Source organism: Squalius cephalus (genome assembly GCF_949319135.1).
Source record: "Squalius cephalus genome assembly, chromosome: 16".
In the NCBI taxonomy this organism is placed as follows: domain Eukaryota; kingdom Metazoa; phylum Chordata; class Actinopteri; order Cypriniformes; family Leuciscidae; genus Squalius; species Squalius cephalus.
Genome location: NC_137137.1, coordinates 11280801 through 11306310, shown reverse-complemented (window position 1 = coordinate 11306310; position 25510 = coordinate 11280801). Strand labels below are relative to the sequence as shown.

The 25510-nt window shown below is 38.8% G+C and overlaps 2 protein-coding genes across 3 annotated transcripts; both read right to left on the bottom strand.

Moving 5' to 3' along the window:
- Positions 1–340: 340 nt before the first annotated feature.
- mknk2b (MAPK interacting serine/threonine kinase 2b) lies at positions 341–15037 on the bottom strand. 2 transcript variants are annotated; one of them, XM_079896106.1, is made up of 14 exons: positions 14888–15037; positions 13284–13462; positions 12925–13015; positions 12561–12662; positions 12357–12454; positions 9080–9159; positions 8879–8952; positions 8631–8735; positions 8224–8279; positions 7941–8036; positions 4264–4458; positions 3956–4120; positions 3805–3845; positions 341–3710 (listed from the first exon to the last, which is right to left on the bottom strand). In XM_079896106.1, exons 2-14 carry the CDS (start codon positions 13332–13334, stop codon positions 3437–3439), a joined length of 1428 nt encoding a protein of 475 aa, XP_079752232.1. In that variant the 5' UTR covers positions 13335–13462; positions 14888–15037; the 3' UTR covers positions 341–3436. The 2 variants fall into 2 exon arrangements, with proteins under 2 accessions (XP_079752232.1, XP_079752233.1); XM_079896107.1 differs by lacking the exon at positions 8631–8735 and having other exon boundaries at positions 14888–15017.
- A 4244-nt stretch (positions 15038–19281) lies between these two features.
- mob3a (MOB kinase activator 3A) lies at positions 19282–25271 on the bottom strand. Its single transcript, XM_079896118.1, has 4 exons — positions 25025–25271; positions 23428–23909; positions 20537–20739; positions 19282–19645 (listed from the first exon to the last, which is right to left on the bottom strand). Exons 2-4 carry the CDS (start codon positions 23843–23845, stop codon positions 19616–19618), a joined length of 651 nt encoding a protein of 216 aa, XP_079752244.1. The 5' UTR covers positions 23846–23909; positions 25025–25271; the 3' UTR covers positions 19282–19615.
- Positions 25272–25510: the final 239 nt, after the last annotated feature.

Sequence of the window (25510 nt, the reverse complement as noted above, 5' to 3'; positions counted from 1 at the left end):
AGCTGCTCTGAGATTTCCATGGCAACCGTGGGCTGGCTAACTTTTACAGTGTGTTTGCATCAGACTCTGTAAAGAAGCATTCGGCCCTGGAAAGTTGAAGTGAAAATCAGCATGTTTACTTAGTGAGGTGATGCACCATGTGACTCAGGCGCAGGTGACTCCGAAAGCCACGATTATGTCAACAGGATCAGTCGCTCCAAGAGTACCTTTTCTAAGAGACTGAGCTTTATTAGAAGTGTCAATGTTTGCAGTATCAGCATGTGATATGAGGCTCGTGATTCTGTGTGAACACAAGCAGAGGTGGGACTGATAAAGTTCAACTCAACTCAAAACAAGAACGAACATTGTTCAAAGCATTTTATTGCATTTTTGTTGGTTTGTTTTGTACAAAACAATACAAAATTCTGCCACAACAGTCATAAATTTAGCTTTGAGTGAACTGCAGTCAGCCACATGGTACAGTAAAGTGCTTCTTTAAATCAATACCTATGTTGTCCCAAGTGAGACCCCATGTCAGATTTTTCCCAAATTATTATTTTGGACAGCGTTTAATTTTGGAAATGGACAAACAGTGCTCTTAAAAACAATAGCCTTCAGAGTTTAGACTAAAGGGTCACATTAGATTATAAAAAAAAAAATGTAAAAAAAAATTGTGCATTTGAATACTTTTATCTCAATAATCTTTGCATTGGTGGGAAAAGAATAGAGAGAGGGGGGAAAAAACTTCATATTACAATACTTTACACTTGTTTATAATGGCAAATATTGGCCTGTGTAAAACAGGAACATTGAATGAGAACTTTCTACACACCCCCTGAAAGAAGAAAAAAAAAAAAAAAAATGTTCTTGAGAATAAAAGTCAGATCTGTTACTACAAGGCAACCCATAACTACCATATGGGTAAAAGAGTTGTGAATATTTCGTCAGAGGCACGGGGGCTTCAGAGGACCAGCCAAGCGCCACAGACACTTCAGAAAATACAAACCCAAACACTTGGGATATCTGAAATATACCAAAGCCAAGAAGAAAGACAAAATACTGAACAGAAGTAGCGGAAATGTTACTTTCCAGACCAAAGATTGCTTTAAATCTCAGCTTATGAACATTTTTGTTTGCCATTTTTACATTGTAGCAAAATAAGTTTCCTGAACAAAACATGAGGAAACTGTAGCACATACAATTCAAGTCTTACTGTAAGACATAAAAAACCCCACAAAGATCTGTAAAAAGATTCTTAAAGAAAAGAAAGACAAAATCAATAAAGGTTACAATCAGTGTCATAATCAGCATAATGGGCCCTTCAAAATCAAGGACTGCCATTAGGTTTCTCATATCTCAGAGCAACAAGATAGGTGAGTGACACTCTGAAAACATTCAACAGGATCATTATGCTTGGGCGATTTGACCTCCCATTGGTGACACGAATTCATAAAGACTTAATCTGAATCCAGACGACTGGGTTCAAATGTTTTATGCACCTCGGAGAGGGAGTGATGGTCTGTGCTCAGCTCAACCAAGTATGCGGTGCCTTATGAATTGGTATGGGAAAATGCTAAAACTGATCCGAGATCAGCACTCCCAGATACCTCAGTGCATTAGATTTTAGAAATGAGCGCACTTTGGCAAAAATGGTTGCATCTTACTAGAAATATCTAGAGAAAACTAGAGAAAAGGGGAGTTTAAACAACCCTGAAGTCACTTCCAAAGCAAGAACAAAAACAGTAAAATATCAGATCTGTATGCCTATATGACGCCCTCACTTTTTTCCTGCTTTTGTTTTTTTTCCTTCCTTTTTCCCCTCTAGCTCGTCACATTCACATTCACTCTTCTTGCTCTTTACAGCATATAAATCAACATTAATAAAGTAACAAAACTATATAAAAAAGGAAAACGTTCCACCTGAACAGCACCTGCATAAAAATAAGATAGAAAATATTCTTTCAATAAAAAGTTAAACAAAGCTCAACCAAGTTTGAAACATCAGTGTGGCACACTCTAAATTGGAGTCAACCAACAAAAAAAACAAAAACAACAAGTAAACTTTCTTAGACCATTTCACTCATACAGCTACATTTTCTTGGAAGACTTTTTTTTTTTTGTTTAGTTTTTTTAAAATCCTTTTTTCTGGAATGTTTTTTCCTTTTTTTATTTTTTTACATTTTCAGTTACTTGAAAATAATCTCTCCCTCCACTCTTAATATTGATATAGTTCGCTTTGGTGGCATCCACAAGCTGATAGTTTGAAATTTCCGTACCATAATCATCCCCCTTAAAGTGGGGAACAAGTTCAAAGCCTCGACTCCCTGATACCAACCATCGTCATTCATCTAGTCACATTGGCAAACGTGTGCTTGTGCAACCACCTGGTTGCTTCCCAGCATGCGCTTAATCCCAGTTGTGCTCAGAAATGTTTATATTCACTCTTATCAGTTACCTGACAAGATTTTTGGTGAATTTTACAGGAAACTTTTGTTTTCCTGGACATCAGGTTGAATGCATCTGATGCTGCAATTCCAATTTGAGTCTTGCAAGGCAGAAACCTTGCATTCAAAGTAAAATGCAGCATGTTTACTGGTTCCTTCACTAGAGGAACCCATGTCTCAAAAGCAGACTCCTGGGCTAGTCTGGCTAAGTGATGCAAAGTCTGTACTGGAAGGACACACTTTGGAAGTGCTTGAGTAATGGAGGAAAAAAGCTAGCTATTTCTATCGATAAGGGGATTTTCTTCTTGGAATTAAAAGGCTGTTGGGAAGGACAGTGATGCATTAAGTAAGGTGAGGCACTATTATCAGAGTTTCGCTTCACTTATCCAAGATCTCTGCTAAAGTAATGCAAGTCAAAATAGCCTTCATCAGAGTTGCATAAGCACATACCAGTATCTTCAGTATCTGCTGAAGGGGATGGGGATATATGCGCACACACACACACACACACACACTCACACAAACAGACACACCTACATACATACATACAGAACGTTCCTGAAAAACAAATGCAGTTGTATCTCTCACAGAGAAAATTCACAGTGGATCCAGTTGTAATGTGGAAGCAGCACATAAAAAGGTAGGGGGTGGGGGTATTAGACCTTTGGTGTTTGAGCTGGTATTTTATGCTCTACCTTTAGACAAATTTCCAAATGGCTTATGTAACCCAACCGCTATCCTAAACAGAGTCCAGTTCATTCGCCTTGAGCTCTTAAGGTGATTCCCAAGCTGCCGAAAGTTGATCAAAGTGCTGTAGGAGCTCTTGCTCCAGTGCTTGAGGGAATTAAATGGATTTACAACAGGCACAAACTGAACCACGGTTTAGGAAAGGACTGGGTCCCATTCAAGTGGGCAGAAGAAACGGAGAAGGATTTGCACAAAAGATAGCAGATACTTGTTTGTTCGTCCATTTGAAATTGGAAAATTGTTCACTGGGAGCCCAGCTCAACCGACTAAGCGCAGTCTCCCACAATGACCAGCGGTGCCAGGAGCTGCCTGAGCTCAGATGCAGAGACGGGCGCTCCTTTCAGCAGGCTACCCCGCTGTCTGCGCTTAGCCAGTTTGGAGTTGGAGGGAGGGGAGAGGCGCATGGATGTGCCAGTGGCCGTGATGACCTGAAGAGGGTCCTGCTGCTGCTGCTCGTCCAGGTCGTCTTGCTCGGCCAGTTGCCGGTTCATAGCAACAGCCTTGCCCGCAAAGAAAGTCAGGTTCTTAGCACAGCTATTCCTGTGAGCGTGGAAGGAAGGACAATGTTAGCTTGATGATGATGATGCTACAAGCTGCATATACTATTAGAAAAGCTTGTACCAACTCAACTCACCTTTGCGGCAGGATAGAGGAGGGGGAATAGTCAAAGGCACCCTGGAAAAAAAAAAAAAAAAAAAAAAATCATGAAGATACGGTCTTAAAGTTACAAAAAAATACATTTTTACAGAATTGTAGTGAAGACAACAAAACATTCAGTTCCTTACCCCTTGTACCCAGGGGTGCAGGAGAACCTGAGCGGCGCTGAGACGTTTCTTGGCGTCCCGCACAAGCAGTTTGGAAATGAGGTCTTTGGCGCTGGAGGAAATATGAGCCCACTCTTTCTCTGGAAACTCGTACTTGCCCTCCTGAATGCTTTCAAACAAGGTGTTCTGGGAGAAAAAAGAAAAAAAAAAGAAACAAGAGATGAGTTTTATTATTATTCCAATGAGCAGCACATGAATGTAATACTTTTGACGTAGGTTTACAAAGGCGTGCAGTGGCTGGCATGACTAGACGAGGGTAAGTTTTGTACCTGGCACGCTTGACAAGGTTCTCCATTCTCCCATCCACAGTCACTTCCACAGCGTCCCACAAAGGGAGGGTAACCGCTAAGCATGATGTAGAGGATGACACCCAGGCTCCACAGGTCACAGCGCTTATCGTAGATTGTGGCCTCCTCGTTGAAGGCTTCCACAACTTCCGGCGCCATGTACTCAGCAGATCCACACTAAGGTGAGAGTGAGAAAAAGAGGAAGGAGGGGTGAGAAGAGGGTAATCAACTGCCACCAGTGATGAGGCAAAATCATGGAACTGGCAGTCACATTGAGAACAAAGAAAAGGTTGGGGTTGGCGACAGATTAACTGGTTGAATGATAAAGGATTCACTCCCGGTTCTTGCTCACAAAACGCATTTCTGCTGCAGTCTAGATGGAAAATGCGATGGCATACAGGCACCTTAAAATGAAGTAACTGCAGTAAAAAATTGTTATGTCACAGATGGAGGCGGGGTAGTGAGTCATGGAGTGTTTTGAAGGCTCAGCTGCATGCACAGACTGCTTTGTTGGTTTGGGCTCTGACCGCCTCTGCATGAAACTAGGTCATGCGTTGGGACACGAAAAAGAGGATTGTGTGTCCCAGAAAACCCACAAACTGTGTTTTATTACATAACAGCAACACACACTCGTTTGCAACCTCAACAGCACACAGACCCACACAAATTTGATGTAAAAGGAAAAAAACCTCTCTGGAGACACAGTTCAGTAGTTCAGCAGGACAAACAAAGATTTCTAGAAGGATCTGCAGAAATGGGTTCAATTTAGTTTTCCTTAGTGGGTTGAGCCAGCCTGCTGCATTAAGCACCTCTTATTATGCAACGCCAACTGAGGTCAGAGTTACAAAATAACTCGCTTCAACGTTTTGTTTTTTTATAAGAGATCATGAATCCCAGAACTTCCCAGAATTCGTACACTACAGTTCTAAGCCATCTATCAAAGGCCAATATCTGAACTCAACATGAAAACGCATATTAATTTGCCCATATAATTAACTATAAAATACACTTATAAATACATTATTAAATGAGGGTGAAGTTCAAAAATGGGCGTACAGCAAACTAATATTGCAAATCCAACGACGGGTATGAACCACACTCCTCTGGATGTTTTCACAGATGTTCAAGTGCAACATGGTCATGTTTTGGTTTGCGTCTCTGAGGTTAAAGGAAGCGGTCGGTCTGCTGTGCTAGTCTCTTTTGTTATCCTCAACCCAGCTGCCGTTGTTGCTCCGCCTTCCTGCTCTTATGTAATGCTATTTCGCAGTGCAGGAATCCGAGTGCAGACAAAAGCTTCCACTGTTGCACCCAACCCCCCTCGACACGGCTGTTTTTGCTCACCGCCTCTCAACACCCTCACATTCAAGTGAACACTTCACAACCACCCCCACTCTTGAACAAAAAGACTTTCACAAAGCACGACCAACCTAGAGCAGACCAGCTGACAGCAAAAACATTGCTACAGTATGTAACTATTCAGTCATCCAACTGTACCAGATTTCTAGAAACGGAGTAACCTGTAATTAATAAATGAGGGCTCACGTTCTGCAGCAGTTGTTCTGTAAAATCGAAGTATATTCCTCTGGCTCACTCGTGTGCCTATCTCTGGGTCTTTGAGATAAGAGTGAGGGAGGGGGTTTTAAATGATAACTGCGCAGCAGATTTTCACTTTCAAGACAAACTTCATCTGTAAGACTAGCATAGCATTGCATCAGACACTTTAGAGCAATGTAGCTACTAGCATCTAACAAGTGTTAGTATAACACTTTAGTATGGGGATTTCCATGGAAGGAAAAACTGGCTTGAGCAATCGTGTTGTCGGTTCAGGTGTTTTAGTGGTTGGCAGTGAGGCATGCATTAGTTGAGAGTGTGAGATACCTTACATGTATGCAAATATGAATTTCCCCTGCGGTTATAGGTTAACAGTATAGAAGCACATGCAGTGCAAAAGCAAAAAGAGAAAGCACTTTTCTACGTGGTTCAGGCAGGAAGGTACATGTACTTCTCAGAAATCATGCCTTTTTAGAAGCATTTGTTATGATCAAACTACACGCACACACAAAAAGCCTGCGGTAACAGTGAAAAGCAAAGAAAAAAGGGAAAGAAATCTCATAAAAAGCAAAGCAATCTAGTGACAAACAAAGAGTTAACATCTAGCTAGCGATGAAAAAAAAAAAACTGATAAGATCCCTGGGATTCTGCCCAAGAAAAACATGTTGAGTGCATGACCAGAGAGTGCACTAGATGCTCCTCCCCCTTTCATCCTCCCTCTCACCAAACCAATCACAGAGCAGTTGCTAGGTGTGGGGTGGTAACACAGATTGAAAGAATAATGCCCAGACAGGCTTGAGGAAATATTCACAGAGACAAAAACAAAAGAGAAATGGAGTCTAAAATGTGCTGAAGGGAGAAGGTTTCCTACAGGAAATTGGAGCAAAAAGGCTAGAAATGTTTGTTTGGGTTGAATTCGTGTTCTCCTTAAGCTGTCCAGAAGTAGCATTGGGGGAGGGAATGATAAAATTGGAACAATCTAAAAACTAGCTCAAAGTTTAAAAATCCCTTCCTGACTACTTCAGTTGCATTTCAGACTAAATGTTTTCATTTCATTTAATTCTCACTGTGCAACAAAGTTTGAACTTTTAAATGGATAGTTCACCCCCCGAAAATGAAAATTCATGTTCAGAACCTGTAATACTTTCTTCAGTGGAACGCAAAAGATGAGATATTGAAGAATGTTTTAACCGTTTTAAAAACAATATTGGACTTCCATTATAGAATGACATTAGGGTGAGTAAATGACAGAATAATTTTATTTTGAGTGAACTCTCTCTTTAAATACATGCAAAGTATTAAATCAAACCCTCTCCCCTATGGCAGAATCACACAAGACTATTGGCTAATAACTTTTTTTTTTTACAGTCTATGGCTAATAAGCAAACACAGGGCATAAAGACAAACCCCATATTGTTTACGTACTAGATACACAAGAACCTTTCACCCTTTAACTATTCAGTCCACAAATAGTCTTTTCAACAAGCTGATGGACCCCACTCGGGTTACCCTGAAAGCCCCATGCTGAGGATTTCTCACTGTCCACCCCCAGCCATATCACCTGTTCTAAGCTGTCTCGCCCCAATCACTCAAATCTATGAAGTTGAAGACAGATCTTTGTTTACACATACACACTGCAGAGATAAACGCAAGAGCTTCAAATATCTTGAAAGAAACCATAACCGGTTATAATTTGAGATTGTAAGTTTGTAAGCCATCTTATCCATAAGATGGTGAACTCGATAACTACAGGAATGTAGATAAACAACGAACGGACTCATTACTGCTGCTCCACTATTTCACAACAGATCTGGCCTCTTTAAAAAGTTCCATTCTGCTCATAAAACCATTCCTTGACCTCAGCACTGTTTTTAGAATGATTAAATTAGCCAATCAGAATGAGCTACATCACTGACACCACCCTAAGTCAACCAATGGCATTAAAGCAGGTCCTCCCGATAAGAAACGACAATGACAATGTGTTCATCTTATCCGTAGACTTCGAAACATTAGGGAGGAGGCTGTTAACGGCTTATCCTGTTTGTGTCTCAACCAAATGCTGTTTTGTTTGGGCGAATCGGTGTTCACAGGGTCACAAAGACACTTACTGGAGTGAGGAGCTCTGGAGTGGAGATGGGGGAACTGTCACTGTTGAGTTTAATCCCACTGCCCAGATCAAAATCGCAAATCTTCACAGGCGAAATCTGCAAGAAACAAGTGAGCAGGGAATCACTTCTGCTCCGAAATGACTACCCGCAACTGACAGGCATGACTATGCGTTTACAGTCTGCCTGGTAACCTCAAATCATCTGATCAAACTTTTTAAACCACAAATGCAAAAGTGCGCCTTGAATTTCTGACTAGCCAAACATGCTGTCGTAAAAGACTCACCCTGTGCTCGTGTTCACACAAGATGTTTTCAGGCTTCAGGTCTCTATGGGCCATACCTACAAGAGCACAAACAAGTCATGCGTTAGATGTGTGGTATTCAGGCTAAGTGAGGATTGTCGATGGGGGCAAATGTTTCCAACACAGCTTGTTGCTAAGTGCTACTAAAATTACCTTAGCATCCCCTCACCCAACAGTACAGACAGGAATAAAACCTTTCAGCCCACAACTTAACCTAGAAATCCAGTGTGCATCCCTCAAGCTAGCCGATGAAATATGATCGAGTTACAACTAGATACGATTTCCAAAACCCCCCATAACCTTCCCTTTCCCACCCCCCATGTGTAACACCATCTTCTTATCTCCACTTTTCAGGCCTAAAGAACCCATCCCAATAGGATTTCTCGTACCTTTATTGTGAAGGAAGTCCAGCGCACTCGCAATGTCCTGCACCACAATGCTGGCTTCCTGCTCGCTAAAGTATCTCCTCTTGTGAATGTGGGCCAAGACGGAGCCTAAAAAACCCCACATTGTTACGCATAACACCAGTGCATGCGGTCTTTACATTTAAATTAAATTACTCAGGGCTGGTCTTTGGGCCCAGGGGAGGCTGGGTAATGTTTCTCAAAAGTAACAACACCACAGAAAACACACATACCTCCTCTGAGCTTCTCAAACACAAGGTAAAACTTGTCCTCCTCTTCAAAAAACTCCACTAGCTCCAGAATATTTCTGTTGGGTGGACAAAAGACAACATTTTAAGTTAAAATAACATTGTCGACCATTAAAATGTATCGCATATAATACTTTTTATTGACTATATTTACAGATAAAGATATTAAAGAAATGAATGGGTTACCTGTGGCCCTGACACTGGTACAGCATTTCCACCTCTCTGAAAACACGACTCCGGCTGTGTCCTGGCCTCTTCTCAATGATCTATGATGTGAAAAAGATACCAGGTTAGGATCAAAGACAAAATGAGAAGCAACATCCTGAGGTGACAACCGCCCTTTAAAATCTCAGTGACCAATTGGTTACAAATTACTATCCTAAAGTGATAAACATAGCAGTTTAAACCACTTCAAAGCAATAGTTCACCCAAAAATATAAATTCTTGTCATTTTTTTCACCTTCATGTTATTCCAAACCTGTATGACACTCCGCTTTTGTGTTTATTTATTTGTGATATATCAATTCTTTCTTTCTCCTCCAAGGCTTTGGCAATTGTATGTACGTTTGCAAACGTATACACGTTAAGTGTTGTTGTTTTTTTGTATTATATGCATGAATGTTACTGTTACGTGTGTTGCATATAATAAAAGTTGATTAAATTAAAAATGGACAAAAACAGCTTAAAGGAGAACTCTGGTCAATTTTAACATTGAGCTAATTTTTTTGTACATTTGGAGTGCTGTCAATACAGAGAACAACGACAAAAATCGGTGTTGCCTACACAGAGTTATTCTATTTTTAAAATTTGCACCCTGTTGACTTCAATGGGGCAAGTTTTAAACCTGCTTTTAGCCTCTTAACATCCTTGATGTGTCATTACATGTGCACAGAAAATGTGAGTGATTCCTTCAGAGTGAACACCGTGATTCTGACTGCAGTAGATGTGAAAGATATGTATAAAAATTATGTTATTTAAGCCATCGCAAATACCTGTGTTTACATCCTGTTTTCGGTTGAAGCCCATAGTAATCGATTGCCGAGTTCACGCGCATAGGTTTAGTTACCTATGATCACGCGCGTGAACTCGGCAATCGACTACTATGGGCTTCAACCGAAAACAGGATGTAAACAGGTATTTGCGATGGCTTAAATAACATAATTTTTATACATATCTTTCACATCTACTGCAGTCAGAATCACGGTGTTCACTCTGAAGGAATCACTCACATTTTCTGTGCACATGTAATGACACATCAAGGATGTTAAGAGGCTAAAAGCAGGTTTAAAACTTGCCCCATTGAAGTCAACAGGGTGCAAATTTTAAAAATAGAATAACTCTGTGTAGGCAACACAGATTTTTGTCGTTGTTCTCTGTATTGACAGCACTCCAAATGTACAAAAAAATGAGCTCAATGTTAAAATTGACCGGAGTTCTCCTTTAAGCATTCTTCAAAATATTGTGTTCCACAGAAGAAAGAATGTCATACATGTTTTTCCGTCTTGGGTGAACTATCCCTTTAAGACAGAAGCCCACAGGTCTAAATATATCTTTTTTTTTTAAGTGACAATGACTCTGTTCATTCAACCCCCCTGAGTCCAACGACTAAAAGTACAAGCAAAAGTTACTGTTGACATTGAATCACATCCTCCCCCATTCGAGGCCTCTGTGTTTTCCTGATAGTGTGCGGCTCTTCCAGCTCCCTGGATTAGCAGCGCTATTGAGAGCGTGCAGGCGAGCACATAATGCGTATCAGGGTTAAGAATGAGGCCTGCGGGCCAGCGCATTCCCAAAAACCCCAGCGCTGCTGCCACACGGCTGAGTCAGCAATCAGTCTTCTCAAAAACCACACCAAAAAAAAATGACAGGGTATAATAAATGCTTGAGGGAACTTGAGGGATGTGGTGACAAATTTCACCTAGTTGCTGAAGTCTAAACATGTTATTTGTTGCACAGAAATCCTTCACAATATGTTGCCAAATACATTATACACAATACAGTAGGAGTGAAAGCACCCATAAATCTCCACGTTAGCTTAGGAAGAGGCCCTATAGAGTCTGACCGCTGTCTGTAAATCAAACCACTCTTGTAAACACTACCCCGGCCCAGCTGAGACGGCTACTGGGGTTGTTTTCATTCAGCCTTTCCTTTTGTTCAGACTAGGACGCCACAGATCTCAACCCCCCACCCCAACCCAAACTACGCAAAGAGGGGGTTGGCAGGACATCTGGTGAGAGTTGTCTGAAACCCATCTCAGCATAAACTGACCTAATGCTTGTAATGATCCATCCTCCTCAGGGATTGAAACACATCCCTAAATAATCGTATTATCTTTGTGTGGCTGGCTATATTGAAAGAAAACATGCTATGAAATCTGGGAGGATGGTTTTAAGTATGACAACAACAAATAAAATCAACGCTATCTTCGCAGCAATAAGAAAAATATTGTATAATATTGTTAAATATTGAACACAAAGGTTTTTTCTTTTAAAAAGATAATGTAAAAATTCAAATGCTTAAAAAAAAAAAAAAAAAAAAAAAAAAAAAAAAAAAATTCCCTTCCTCAAATCAAAAAGTGAAAACAAGACCATTTTCTGGCACACAATGTACATTTCCTAATATGCTTTTGTTCTAGATTCCGCAATGTGCAGGAAGACAAAAAAAAAAAAAAAGTAGGTAAACACTTCAAGGATTTAACTCCACCCAAGTCCCCCCTTTCTCTTGAGGTTTATGTTTCGGCAGACTTGCCAGTACATAATGTTCCTGCCTCGGTTCAATCTACCAGCCAATGAGAGCAATGAATGGTAAGAGCATGTGACCGCTCCACATCTCTGATTGGCTGGCCTTCTATCTGGTCTAACAAAAATAACGAAGTCTTTCCGCTAAGCCTGCTCTGTAACTTGTACAAACTACAATAACATAACTAAGGTTGTTCAAACATCCGTGTTTTTTTTAAGTAAGAACATTACTCTGTAAAAAAACAAAAAAAACCCTGCTCAAATAAACTACACAGACAGTTCAGTTTGCAACGTAAATACACAAATGTAAAAAAAAATAATGTTACATAATGAATTCTGTAATATTACCATTTTTAAACACAAGTGCGAATTTCATAAGTATGGCCTGACCGTGACCTTAGCTTCACCACAGCTTGCAGGAATCTAACATACCCTCACCAATCACATGCAACTGTGTCAGTCAGCACAAACCGACTACAGTCACATATGCATGTCAAAGAGGGAAATATCATTCCCGTTACCCACTTGATTCAATTTCCAAGAGACCGCTTCAAAGGAAAAGTCCTTTCTAACAATAACCTGCACGGATCCTGCACATGGAGTATCGGTTTATTTACAACAAGCGTATGCTATTTTAGGTTACACTACCCAAAGATGTGCCTGTATTGTCTCAACTCCGGTTAGTTCAATCAAATTTAACACATGTAAACTATAAAGAATCTTACCTTCACAGCATATTCTTTGTGGGTGATTTGGCTGATGCAAGTCTGGACCCTAGCATAGGCCCCTTCCCCCAGCACTTCATCTTGCAGTTTATATACATCTGAAATCAAAACAAGTTCTATTAATAAACTACTGAACCCATGTGGACCTTTCAAACTGTAGAAGTATACTTGAACACCTTAGCCATTAAAAAATAGAAAACTCACCCTCAAATCGCCCTGAGAAGCTGTCTGTTGCCCGGCATCTCTTTTTCTTCTTGTTTCTCTTTTTGGCATCTGGGATGTCGATGGGCCGGCTGGATGGCATGTCTGCATGTCACAACAGAAAGAAAGTTTCAATTAAAAACCTGATACGCTGTGGTTAGGAATAAACACCTACAGAAAGTGGCTTGATTAAACTAAGAAAAAAGTAAGCGGATGTTATTTGTCCCGTATCTTTAAAAGTGAAATATGTAAATATTGGTGTGAGGTCACGAATTACAGGCAGTGCTTTGTCACATTTCAGGTCTTCCTACTGGTTTCTCAGGAACAGTTGGATTAAAAACAACAACAAAAAACAACGACAACTTACCATGCCGGGCGGAACAATCAAAATTGAAGGCAGATTCAAGGAGATGGGATCCAGTTTTGGAAAATTCCTCAGATTCAAAGGGATTTTGCCCCTGAACATTAAAAAAAGGGAGATTATTCACAATCTGAACAGTTCACACACTGGTTAAATGCCCAGCAGATACTTATTATCAGAGTTCAAATGGATAACTAAGAACTTCCTGGCATTCGGTTTAATATTTAAACGGTCTTCTATGATCTCTAATACCCTAGCCTATGCATGACATTTGTGCCAATTATGTGATCCATTGCCTAATGCCAAAAGCAATTAAACATTCATTCATGTAACAGCAGTAGAGACTAGCGAGATCGCACTCTCACCTTGAAAGAGCGATGGAATCCGGTAACTTCGGTGATCTTGTTCTGCACCATTTTGTCCTGATTTTTGTGACTTTGTTTGAACTGGTGGAGGGCGGCAACAACGGTGGTCTTAGCTTTAGTGATCAAATTCACTTAGCTAATCCAATGTCGTGAGAACCGTGGTGCTTTAAACGGGAAACCTGAGAAAAACAAAACAATTTTTTTTTTGTTAATTTGGCAATGTATTTAATTACATAGAAAACACTCATTTCCTACAAGTTTACAATAACCAAATGCATATACAAAGGGATCGTTTTGTTATTATTATTTTATTATACAGTTTATTATTACCCTTATATCGTTGCAATTACTATTTTTGTATATTTCTGACTATGATTTTTTTCTTCTGCAGAACTGCTTCTCATGCAATGAGGACTAAAAGATGCCAAAAAGGATGCAAAATCACGATAAAACTATTCCAAACAACTCACGCTATATTGCAAGTGTTCTTTATAGCTTTATGTGAGGACAGGACAAAGCCAAGTTGTTATTTACTACTGGCCTTCACTGGTGTTCATTGAATCGAAGAGTTGAACTCGTGAACCGGATCAGTCCTATTCGTGAACAAATCATTCAGGGCTGCCCCTCCGTCGTTAGATCGTAAAAATCATTACCACCTATTATCTCTACGATCTACTTGTGCTTACGGTGCTTTTGGGAGACGCAGTCCTGCCTGTTGTTATAAATTGGATCTATAGAGTAGATTGAGATTCAACAGATTCGATTCAAATGATTCATTCGTCCACAAATCACACATCGCTACTTCTCTTGTGTCCGTTCCGCTTATTTTGGACTGTTCTTCACGGTCACTCCGTCGTATTGCTCCAGATTCAGACTTGGAATAAAAAAAAGTTGTCGTGTGGACTTGTTTTATGCTGATTTTGCGTTATATTTGAAGCTTGACATTTTCATTCACCATTCATTAAGACTGAAGTGAATATAAAGGCTTTCTTCAAAATGTCCAATTGTGTGTCAGCAAGCATAGTGGTTTGTAATGACATGATAATTCTTCCGTTTTATGTAAAACTCATTTTTGAGTCAACTAGCCCTTTAAATACTTACTGCAACAGACAAAATAAGACTAACGTTAACGTTACAGGCGCAGTGATAGCAAGTCACGTCACTAGCTAAGCAGGGAGGACTTGCATTTACATGCCTCGGCGACTTGAGCCAAGAATAACTCCAGTATAAAAGCTCGCTATTTCCGTCCGTTATCCATTCAACGACATACGTTATTTTCTTTACGCGACTAATCACATGCACTAGTGATGTTCAACGAATCACCACACTTAATGATTCAAAACATCATACAAAGAGCGAATGCTAAGAGTCCATCAGCATTTGGAATCGGTGTGAAGAAACACAAACCTCAGAAAGGCAAATGACAGCACAATATTGAACCGACCCAAATGTATTTTCTAGACCTTTCCACTCTGCCAAAAACAAACCAAATCAGACCGTTGCGCAGCATCCTTTTAAATCAAACCGTGGAGTTTTTTTTTGTTTAGTCCGCTCATCTGCCAAGCCCGATCGATCTATCAGCTGAATGTAAAGCTCGTCCTTACCCCGTTGTTGTCTTTAAAGCTCCAGGCTTGACGCCGTTGTATGAGCCTCTGCTTCGGGAGCAGCAGATGGTGGCCGTGGGCGGTAGGGACTAATGTGTGGAAGGTACAAAAAGACATGCGGCGATCCTCGGTTTTATAATCTCACGCCCCTTCCTACCTACCCACCTCCTTTCAGTTAGACCAGCCCCCTCCTCGCTGTCTGTAAACACGTACCATACATTCGAGAGAGAGAGAGAGAGAGAGAGAGAGAGAGAGAGAGAGAGAGAGAGAGAGAGTCACGTGGGCTGGCGACGAATGTTATGATTATAGCCTGAGGTGAATAGAAAGGCTGTAATGCTTTAGTCTGTTCGTTCTTTTTCTCTAAAAATAAAAAAAAAGCCTTGTAAACTAACACCGGTATAGTAATAAGAATCCACTCGAATGTATGATGAAGCCTTAAATGTCCATAATATTAATCGTACATGACGTAGTAGGCTATAACTAGCATTCATTCTGCCTGATGCAATATTCTGCAACAGACAAATTAATCGTCAAAAACCCCAAATTACTAAGCGTGAGTGTTTGAGCAGCTGGTTAGAACAGGCTTTCTAAAGGAAGTATCAAAGCAATTATAATGATGTAATAAAATGTTTTTTCTTATAACTATATTAAGGTAGGCCTACAAATGTATTAGTTTGTATTTATATTGTACAAAGAAGACTGTTTCTTACTAAGGTTGCAAATACACGTACAATTTTACAGTTTCATAATAATAAAAAGTTTCTATACTTTTGTGATGTAAATAAACCAGGTTTAAATGAATGTAGAATTGTTTAATGCAGGAATTCCAAATCATTTTTATCAGCCCAACTCCTTTGACCTAAATAATTCTTTGATATATAAATAAATATTTATTTGAAGTGCCCCTTTGAGATTTGAAGTTAATATTTCAATAATTTAACAATAATTTCACATGTTCATAGTTCTCTGATTGTATAGTTCTCTTGTTGATTATTTAGGAACAATGCATGTGGGCTTACACACAATAGAACAACTTTTGTTACATTTTGAAACTTAGTCTCATCTTAATTGGAGCTCTAACCCACCTTTTCCTTAACACGATGGAATCTTGATACAGATGGATGGGAATGTCGGAACCCACGTGCACACACGCAGTCATGACACCGGCACGTTTTATAGACATGCTGAGTCGGAGATAGGGAGTCAGGAGTAACTGATCCACATGCTGGTGCTAATGAAAGCTTTGATGGTTTCGACCCCTTCAGTGAGCCAAGTAGGCATAGACTGGTTTTGATGCCAGAGTCATTTTCAGATTTGATGCAGTGTGTCACAAACATTTTGAAAACTTATCCTAAACTCACAAGGTTGTGTCAGTAGTTATGTTCTCCGATGGCTCAGGCTTTATTTGCTCATGTGGTCAACTAATTCAATGCCACTTAGGGCCATTTGAGTCTGAGGGAGATCTTGTGACTTCCCCCCTCCCTTTACTCTATCTTTCTAGTTGCCCTCTCAATGTGTTTTGGCCTATATATTCAGCCATGAAAACAGCCCTGAAGATTACGCAAGTTCAGTGCAGGGCTCGGGAGGAAAGAAGCACATGATGAAATGCCAAGTTATGTTGAAAACAAGCCACGTGATAGAGGGAGGAGTAGGGGGTACTCTGGGTTAACAGAATGTGGCCTTCGTAAAAGGGTCCAAATGGTATTCTAACTCTCCATTGGGTGGGAATGCATAACAGAGTGAATAACAGCAGCACACACAGCTCAAAGAGTGTTTGTGAGGGTGGAATCTGATTGGTGAGGTTTTATGGGTGTGTTAGGAAGTGTATTGTCTGCTTATTCTGAAAGAGAGATGATTGCACTGTTTATCTTCATTTGAATTTACAGTGCAGGAACATGTGTCATTTTTATGAGGAGGAAAAGTGAGGAGGGCCCTCTTTGGTGGAGAAAGTGAGAAAGAGAGGTGTTTGTGTATGATGACAGTGGAGTGTGAAAGTGAGAGCTTGTGTGTTTGGAGAAGGATAGACAGACGAGTGAAGGAAAGACAGACGAGTGTGCAAGACACAAAGCACAGAAAACACAGTGGGGGAAAACACAGACTTCCTCTTTCCTCCTAAATAAAGAATTTTGTCCATCCCAGAAAATATCGTTGGATACAAAAGAAGTCGGAGTTTCCAAAAGAACATAAAAGTGATGTAAATGCATGGGTTTAAAAAAAAAACAACCTCAAAACTCAATTCCATTGAAAAACTCTTTATGTATTCACTATGAATCATATCCCAATTCTTTATAATTTAAAACATGTAGTACATGTAGTAGTATCTAAGGATATTTTCGTTGTGCATACTGATGTTTTGACCATAAACTCGATATTTTTTCCACAACATTATAACTGTATGCATTTATTCAGATAATTATTTTAGTATATGAAGAGTCCTTGGGTTACAGTAGTCTAGTTAACAGTATAAAATAGCATATTAGAATACCAGGATATACTATACAACCTATGCAACATTTCCCTGCATTGAATCAGCTTGAAAGTGCCAATGCGTGATTGCAGCGCGCGCGTGCGCGCGTTATTATCTCGTCCTGCACGTATCAGCACTCTAGGAACATAGGGTCAAAACTCCGCCCATTGACGTGTCATTTCCCCCTTTTACACGTCACTCTAGTTCTTCTGGTACATTCCGATTTTTTCGCTGAACCCCTACTGGAGATAATAACACGTAACACACGGCCACACGGTTTTGTTTTGTTGCTGAAAACGAAAGAAAACGCCTGTCATTGTGCGGATCTGTTTAACACTGCAACGGAGCAGCAGACGTTTGCTTAGCCTGATGCAACTCACTAGCCTAACCATGACATGTGTAACTCTGTCCAACAACTACATTTAGAAATGAAAACATTTATTGTGTGTGTGTGTGCATATGCATAGGCTAACGTTACAGCTTTTGTGCAGCTACATTGTTTTACAGAGGGATAGTCCGTATCGTGAATGAATCACTCTTTTGAATCAGCCAAACGGAAATGCTTGGGATCATTTGGACAGTTCACTCACGCATCGATTCCTTTTTGGACATTATTTAATGTATGATATTTAGTCACGGCATTACATAAAGATATATCAAAGTACCATGGTATCTCCATCTAAAATCACCGTGGTACTACCACAGTGTACAGAGAACCTAAAATGGTGCTGTGTCCTAAAAAAAAAATCCTAATAAACATTTATTATATAAAATTACACAGCTTATTTTTTTATATTTATAGTTAAAAAACGAATTTGCAGCAGTATATTTTAATGTAGGCCTACATACTTTGTCGAAACAATAGCTTTCAGTAGTTTTCTGTAGAATAGTTGGCAGCTACATTTAGTAATGAAAACGCTTTATACCTATAAAAAAGACCATGGCAAAGTAAACCCTTTTAGCTTTCTGAATGGGTTTGAATCTGTATATATTAACTTGGCTTTGAAAGTGGGAACATAACAAACATGACCTTGTTGTCACACCGTTCAACGTCAGTGTTGGATGACACTAAGACACGCCTACTCATTATAATGCAGAGACTACTGGAAAAATCTGGCTTCTTCTGGCAGGCGGAAGAAAGATTGCGAAAGAGGTGGTGTTTAAGGCAAGGGTGGAGCGCGTTACAGTTAACGATTTCATCATCCAAACAAACTGAGGCTGAATAATTATTTCTCCTAAACGTGCAACTCAGCACTTATTCAGCATGTAGGCTACTCCACAACAAACAAATACCTCTATAAACGTAATACTCTATGAAACTAAAATACTCTATAAAACAAAAATACTTAATACTCTTTAAAAAAATCGCTGATTAGTCACAGTTAAAACGCTAAAGAAAGCACAATTATAAAATAGCATTGTTTAATAATGAAAACCAGTTGCATAACCAAATTGTGGACCTAGTCAGTGATCTAACTCAATACAACATTTCATCATCTAGGTCTCATGTTGTGATGTGCCTTCATTGCCATCTAGTGGACAGAAACAAAGGTGTGTTGCCCTGCACGTACACGGAGCGAGAGCCTAAAGCACAATTATTTCTGTCTGCCTTTAACTGCTATCTCATTTAATGGATTTGATTGTGAATATTATTAGAAGGCTTAGTAAATGAGACTCAGACAAAACCATCAGAAAAGACAGTGAGCTGGAGAAACAGGATTATCTTTCATTTAAGACAGACACAGAAATTATAAAGAAAATCCACACATAGCAGGTGGTGAAATAAAATGGCAGGGATTATGTACTAAAAATATATAATTTTTTTTGTAGTAGTCAAACATTAAGTCGTACTATTTCATCAAGTTTTTAGTCAGAATTAGCGATGAGAACATGACTAAAAACCAAGAACAGAACAATGACATACACAGACAAGAGGAAGTGGGTTTAATAACTCAACCACATACATAAATAGTCAAATATAATCTGCATGTTAAAGATTATAACAGTTCAACAGAACAAAAGGAATGATTCAGAACAAATTTGGAAAAACAAAAATATCTGATAATACTGATTTCTAATAAAAAATACTCTCCATATGCCTAAACATGAGAATACAGAGAGATGTACATGTCTCTCTCTAAATAGATTATTACAGTACTTTAAAAGTGTATAAAAAATAAAGTCTTTGAAAGTTTGTCTGCTTTTAAATTGTAAATTTGCGTGGTCCTGATCTGACTGGAATGTAAAGGTCCGCTCTCTTTTCAGTGGCACATCCGTGACGTCATTTCCTTCTGTTGGGGGAAACAGCACTGCATTAGCATGACATGAACCATCACAAAACCACAAGTTTCAAGCATCACATATGTTCAGGCACCTACCACATATCTGCATTCAAAAAGCTTTGTCTAATAAAAAGAACCTGCCTCTGATATTCATTTATCATGACATTTACTTTATTTATTTATAGATATAAATGTTATGTTTTTATTGTGAAATACATAAAGATCATCTTTCCTTGTTTATATATACAGATGCAAAAACTTTGGAAATGCAAAGTGACTGAGCTCCTGATGTCAGTAATAGGACCTGTGGGTGTCACCTGATCCCACATCACCAATTCAGCTGTGACAACTGAGAGAATGAACTGTTGCAGCTATAGAACGAAGGGGTTTTCTGCCTGTGATGAAAAAATCATACAGGCTGGAATATCAAACCTGCTGACTCATTCTGTCCTAGTGTGGCCCTACCAATTAGCAAAGCCATTACAAAATGGGCTTGTTATCTACTAATCATGAGATGAAGCATTAGCGCTTGTTTCTGTATCTGTCGCTCTTTGTTTCTCGCTTTCTGCTCTCAAGAGGTCATGGGAACTCACTTTGACATGTTTATAAACCCACACATACACAGGCATATAATATTAAATAATATGATATAATAAATGTTTTCCTGTAGCATTTTACTGCAGATAAAATGTTTTCCTGTAGCATTCTCTGCAGATTAAATATCATATACTGTTTTTCTGTAGCATTTTACTGCAGAAAAAATGTATGTAATGTTTTGCTATAGCAATTTAATGCAGATATAATATAATATAAAATGAATATAATATAGTATATGCATTTTGCTGCAGATAAAAAAAAAAGCGCTTTTTGACTGTTGTTCTCTTTAACACATATGCTTACCAGAGGTTCCAGCTCTTTGTGGTCTATGAGGTTGAATTCAGTAACAAAGTTATAGAAATGTTTGTAACAGGTGTTCACGTGGGCTTCTGCTCCCATCTGGCTCACGCGGTCAAAGTGGTGGATGTAGACATGGACGAATACCCGGAACAAACGAGACAAGATCTTCTTCGCTACCTGCATGAAGGTCTTAGGAAATGGTGTACCTAAAAAAAACACGAAAATGAAAATAAACCACAAAGAGAATGAATGACCTACATGTTTCGATGAGAGTGAGAATTTAAACTAAACATTGTTAACAGTGTTAATACTTTTCAGATACATAGTGGTAGCATACAAAATTACACACACAACAGATCAAAAGTTTCGGGTCAGTACAATTTTTTTTTTTTTATGAAAGAAATTAGTATTGGGTCATTGCGTGTCAAATCAATCAAATTTCGGAAACTTCCCTGGTTCATATTTTTGCTTTTGTTCTTTTTTTTTTCCCTGAAGAAAGACAAACATGAATAGTGATGAAAGCCAAAATATTAAAAGTCATGGATGAATATTTATTGAGGAATCTTTTTTTTAGATTTTTAACAATTTAAAATTTGCAAAAATGACTTTAGAAAGATGGCAGCATCATTATTTTAACATCATTATGTTGCATTACATGCCAACAGTGACAGTTCAAAAATGAGAAAAATCCCTTTTTATGGATCCAGAACTTAAAGATAAAAATGCCATCGAGTCTGCTGATATCATCAGAGGAGACAAGTGTCTCATATCTTTGAATGAGAGAAAACTCATTTTCATTTTCACTTTAAAACTTTATTTTCTCATCTGCACGTCCTCACATTATAAGTTTCTTATCTGGGACACATGATATGATGGATTATAAATTGCAGAATCATATTTCCACAGCACCATTTATTAATAGAGTCCTGCGATCTGGGCTGTATGCAGACAACCATGTCCTTATACATAGCTGATTTTGCAATCGTCTCATTGCATTCTAAGAATCTGTTCCATATGCAGACTTGCAGTCTATTTATATCCCACTGTAAATTGTATGACCCCATTTTAAAGGCATCACAGATGTCAGATGGCAGGTTGGAGATAATGAGACAAAGCCAGGGAGGTCAAACACTGCACTTGACCATCCCGAAGGTTTCTGCATGTTTGACAAACTACATCTTGATTCATAGTTTATTCATGTCTTAAATGCTGCTTCAAATGGTCAACATGTTATACTTGTATGATGACCTATATGATGGCCATTTTGAGACATCCGTGCCATACTAGAATTATCTTCAAATGTCTTCTACATAGCTCACTCTGATGACCTACAAAGGTTTAGAGGACCAAAAAATCAAAAAATATATAAATATATATATATATATATATATATATATATATATATATATATATATATATATATATATATATAAACCTCAAAAGGTACAGTATTTTGGGCATTTAAGCTACATTTTACAAAGTTTGAATGTTATTGCGTTGCATTTATTTGAAAGAATAATGAGCAATGTTTCAAGCAAAATAAAGTTGAAACAATTGACATACTAACAAAAGACACTTTCTGGGTGTCAAACTTCTGAACTGATTTCATATTGTATATTTACTAAAATTGTCAGTTGGTTAAAAGTGTAAAAACGACTCCAAAACGTTCTAAGAAAATGTCCTGGATAATTTGTTTGCAGATACCATTTTGTTTCATACTTTGCTATATGAGCAATGTATCTCATACATTTTAAAGTGGGACTTCGGTGTCAAAATACATTTTGGACTAATAATGAATTAATTCACTCCTTCTTAGCAAACTAACTCGAACCCCAAACCTTAATGTTAGTAATCTAGCAATATTGATATTCAATCTGCAATGAAGAAAACTGTAAGTTACCAGTAGACTTAATGGAAACTGTCAGCAATCTTAAAGTACGTTTACACGACAATGATGTACTAAAAACAGAAACGTTTTTCCTTTGCGTTTTTTTTGCATACATACACCAATGTTGTGAAAACGATCCCTGCTCACACGGATCCACGAAAACACTGTATTATTCATGCCAGGCCAGTAGTTGGCAGTCACTTTGTAAAGAAACACTACGCGCCTATAGACTGAACATGTAATATGCATGCGCATGACATCACCATTTTCACGAAATGAACGGCCAAAACGCATAAAAAGTTTTCAGTTTTTAGTTGAAAACGGTGTCGTGTAAACAGTCCCTAAGCCTTGAGTTCTTTCTGTTCAGTGTCCAATATTGTCAATGTTGTGTGGTTGTGTTAACATTTAGCTCCTGTGATCTCCTGAGTGTTCCGTTGTTAGTTTAATAAAGACTGTTTGGTAACACTTTTACAAAGCCCAAAGAACACTTCCGTTTTTTTACGCGTATACGTACAGTCGAACACATAGCCTTTCAAAGTATACTCCGTTTGATAGTGTGCGTGAATGCAGGCGGTCGGCACATGCGCTCTAGAAAGTTTCATCTTTGTCCAGTGTCTGCGCTATTTTTCTCCAGAAGTTATGGCAGATAAAAATGTCTTTGTATTCTTTGAAACTAAAGTTGCGACTATCTTATAACCCCCTTACACAAGCGCTTGTCAATACGGGCATATGTTGTTGTTGCAGTCTCCGGTATTTCAATTCAGTTGTAATGTGTGACCTGTGCGTACAAAGTACGTATGGTTACAAAAACTGGGTGTCTGTACACGTGGTTACAAAAAACAGTTTCTGGTGACGAAATTTGCATCACGCACACTGTGTACACTTGCGTACACGTAAAAACTGAAGTATACTTTGGACTTTTAAACTTGATTAAAAACTAAACGCATCCAACAAATGAAGGAAATGTTGGTCAACAACAAAGTGTTTTGGATCATGTGGTCCTTACCAACATTAGTGGGGAAGATATGTTCATTGTTGATCTGGACTTCAATCCAGTCCATTAGCAGGCTCATGTATTTGGGTGCTGGGAGAGCGGTGGGCTTCTTGTACTTCTGTTCGTCCTGCCAGCGGTACTCGTACTTTGGCCCACCGGACATAATGGGGCAGGTCTGGTCTGTGCAGGAGTCATTGATTGTGCCGTAGATGAGGTTGATGCGGTTAAAGAAGTCTACCACGTGAACGGCCACCCAATCGTTGAGGTCTTCGCCATGCGGAAGCTGCACCGCTTGCTTCAGATCCAGACCGGCATTAAGAGACGCCTGTGCTTTCTTGTGCAACTCAAAACGCTGCGTTCCAGGCTCAAACTTGCGCTTGGGCCGGAATGTCCTGTCCTTGTTGAAGACTTGTTTTAGGGCCATGGACATGGTTGCCGGAGGACGGGATTGTTGTGTAATGCGTTTAAAATGAGCCTTTTGATAGCAGGGGTGCCTGAAATGACAAATTAAAGGATGGATAAACAATGACAATATTGTGTGGAGGCTTCTCGGTAATCAGCGATTGTACTCTGAGGGAGGATGGATGCTGAATGCGAAAAAGGGAAAGAAAATAAAACTAGGTCAAACTTTGTCCGCTCCCGGGTTCCCAGACCTTTTGGATAATGATTTCATTTTATGATGAGAACAACATTTCATAACATTGCACACATAAAGAGCAGTTTCTAGTCAATATTTTGTTTATATTATTTAACGCTATATATATATATATATATATATATATATATATATATATATATATATATATATATATATATATATATATATATATATCTTAAGAGGATTTTCTTCATTTTCATGACTTTTTCAAGACCTCCTCTAAGAGTGCTTGTGATTTTCTTTCGGCTCTGACACTGAAATAACTTCAGTCTTTGAATCAACATTTTTATACTTGCATTCTTTCATGCATTTCTTACATGATTCTTTTCTCAGACTCAAGGATTAATTCCAATTTGCTGTTCTTCCATCAACATCAAGTGGTAAAATGTAGTGAGAAACAGAAAACAGATTTTCTCAGATTAACATGATGTACAAACAATACAATATATCATATCTGCATGTTGGTCACTGAACAGGTTGTATACACAGGCATTATATTTAGAATATTATGGGAATTTCTGAGTAATTTCCTGTAGGGCACCATGGGTGGCATTTATTGGCCAGGGCAGGGGGATTCCAGCATCTTCTATAGGCTAATATCTACAGTATGTTAATTAATGACACACATACACACACACACTTACAACTTAAATATTGTAAACATGTGAATTTTTACATGTTTCTTAATGAATGGATCCCAGTAACGCACACAAAAAGCGAAACAACATGTTGCGCGAGACTCTCGTCTGTCTAATTCCGTGTGACGATGTCGTTTTTAATGGCGTGACCAGGACTGATAATCACACAAATTTAACTTTCATGGAAACACATAGGTGCGATAACAAAATAACCTTTGTAAAAAGCTCGAATTAAATACTCAAAACGTATTTAAAAAACGATTTTGTAAAGCGAATGTTTTCGAAGCGTACAGTGAAGTTGAAGCAAACTTACCGCGAGCAAGCGCCTTTCTTGTTCCGCTTTGATGTGAAGCGCGTTTTTACACCGCCCTCTATTTTGTTCGTTTTTCAAGAACGTTCTTCGTTATTGTAATCACATTGTATTTGCAATTGTTATAGAGTTAAAAGGAACGTGGCCTTCGCACTGTAACAATTATTAAGTCCACACTTTCTAAGGAAACCACAAGCCCCTCCCTGCTGAGCAAAGTACACTTCCTCTATTGAAACATCAGTAGAGCCTCTTCTGTCTGCCACTGAACATGAAGGAAGTGTATTGGATTCACTATGGTTACACACTAACATCAAAACATTTCATGCATTGGAGATATTTATAGCTTAAAAGTTAAAAAGCAGCCTTTTAAATTCACATTAAACTAAATGGTTCAACTTTATTTTAACACTCTCATTGTTACAGTGTAATTACATTTAAGTACTGAGTAATATTAATTAGGGTTAGGGTAGGATTAGTGTTTGGTTGAGA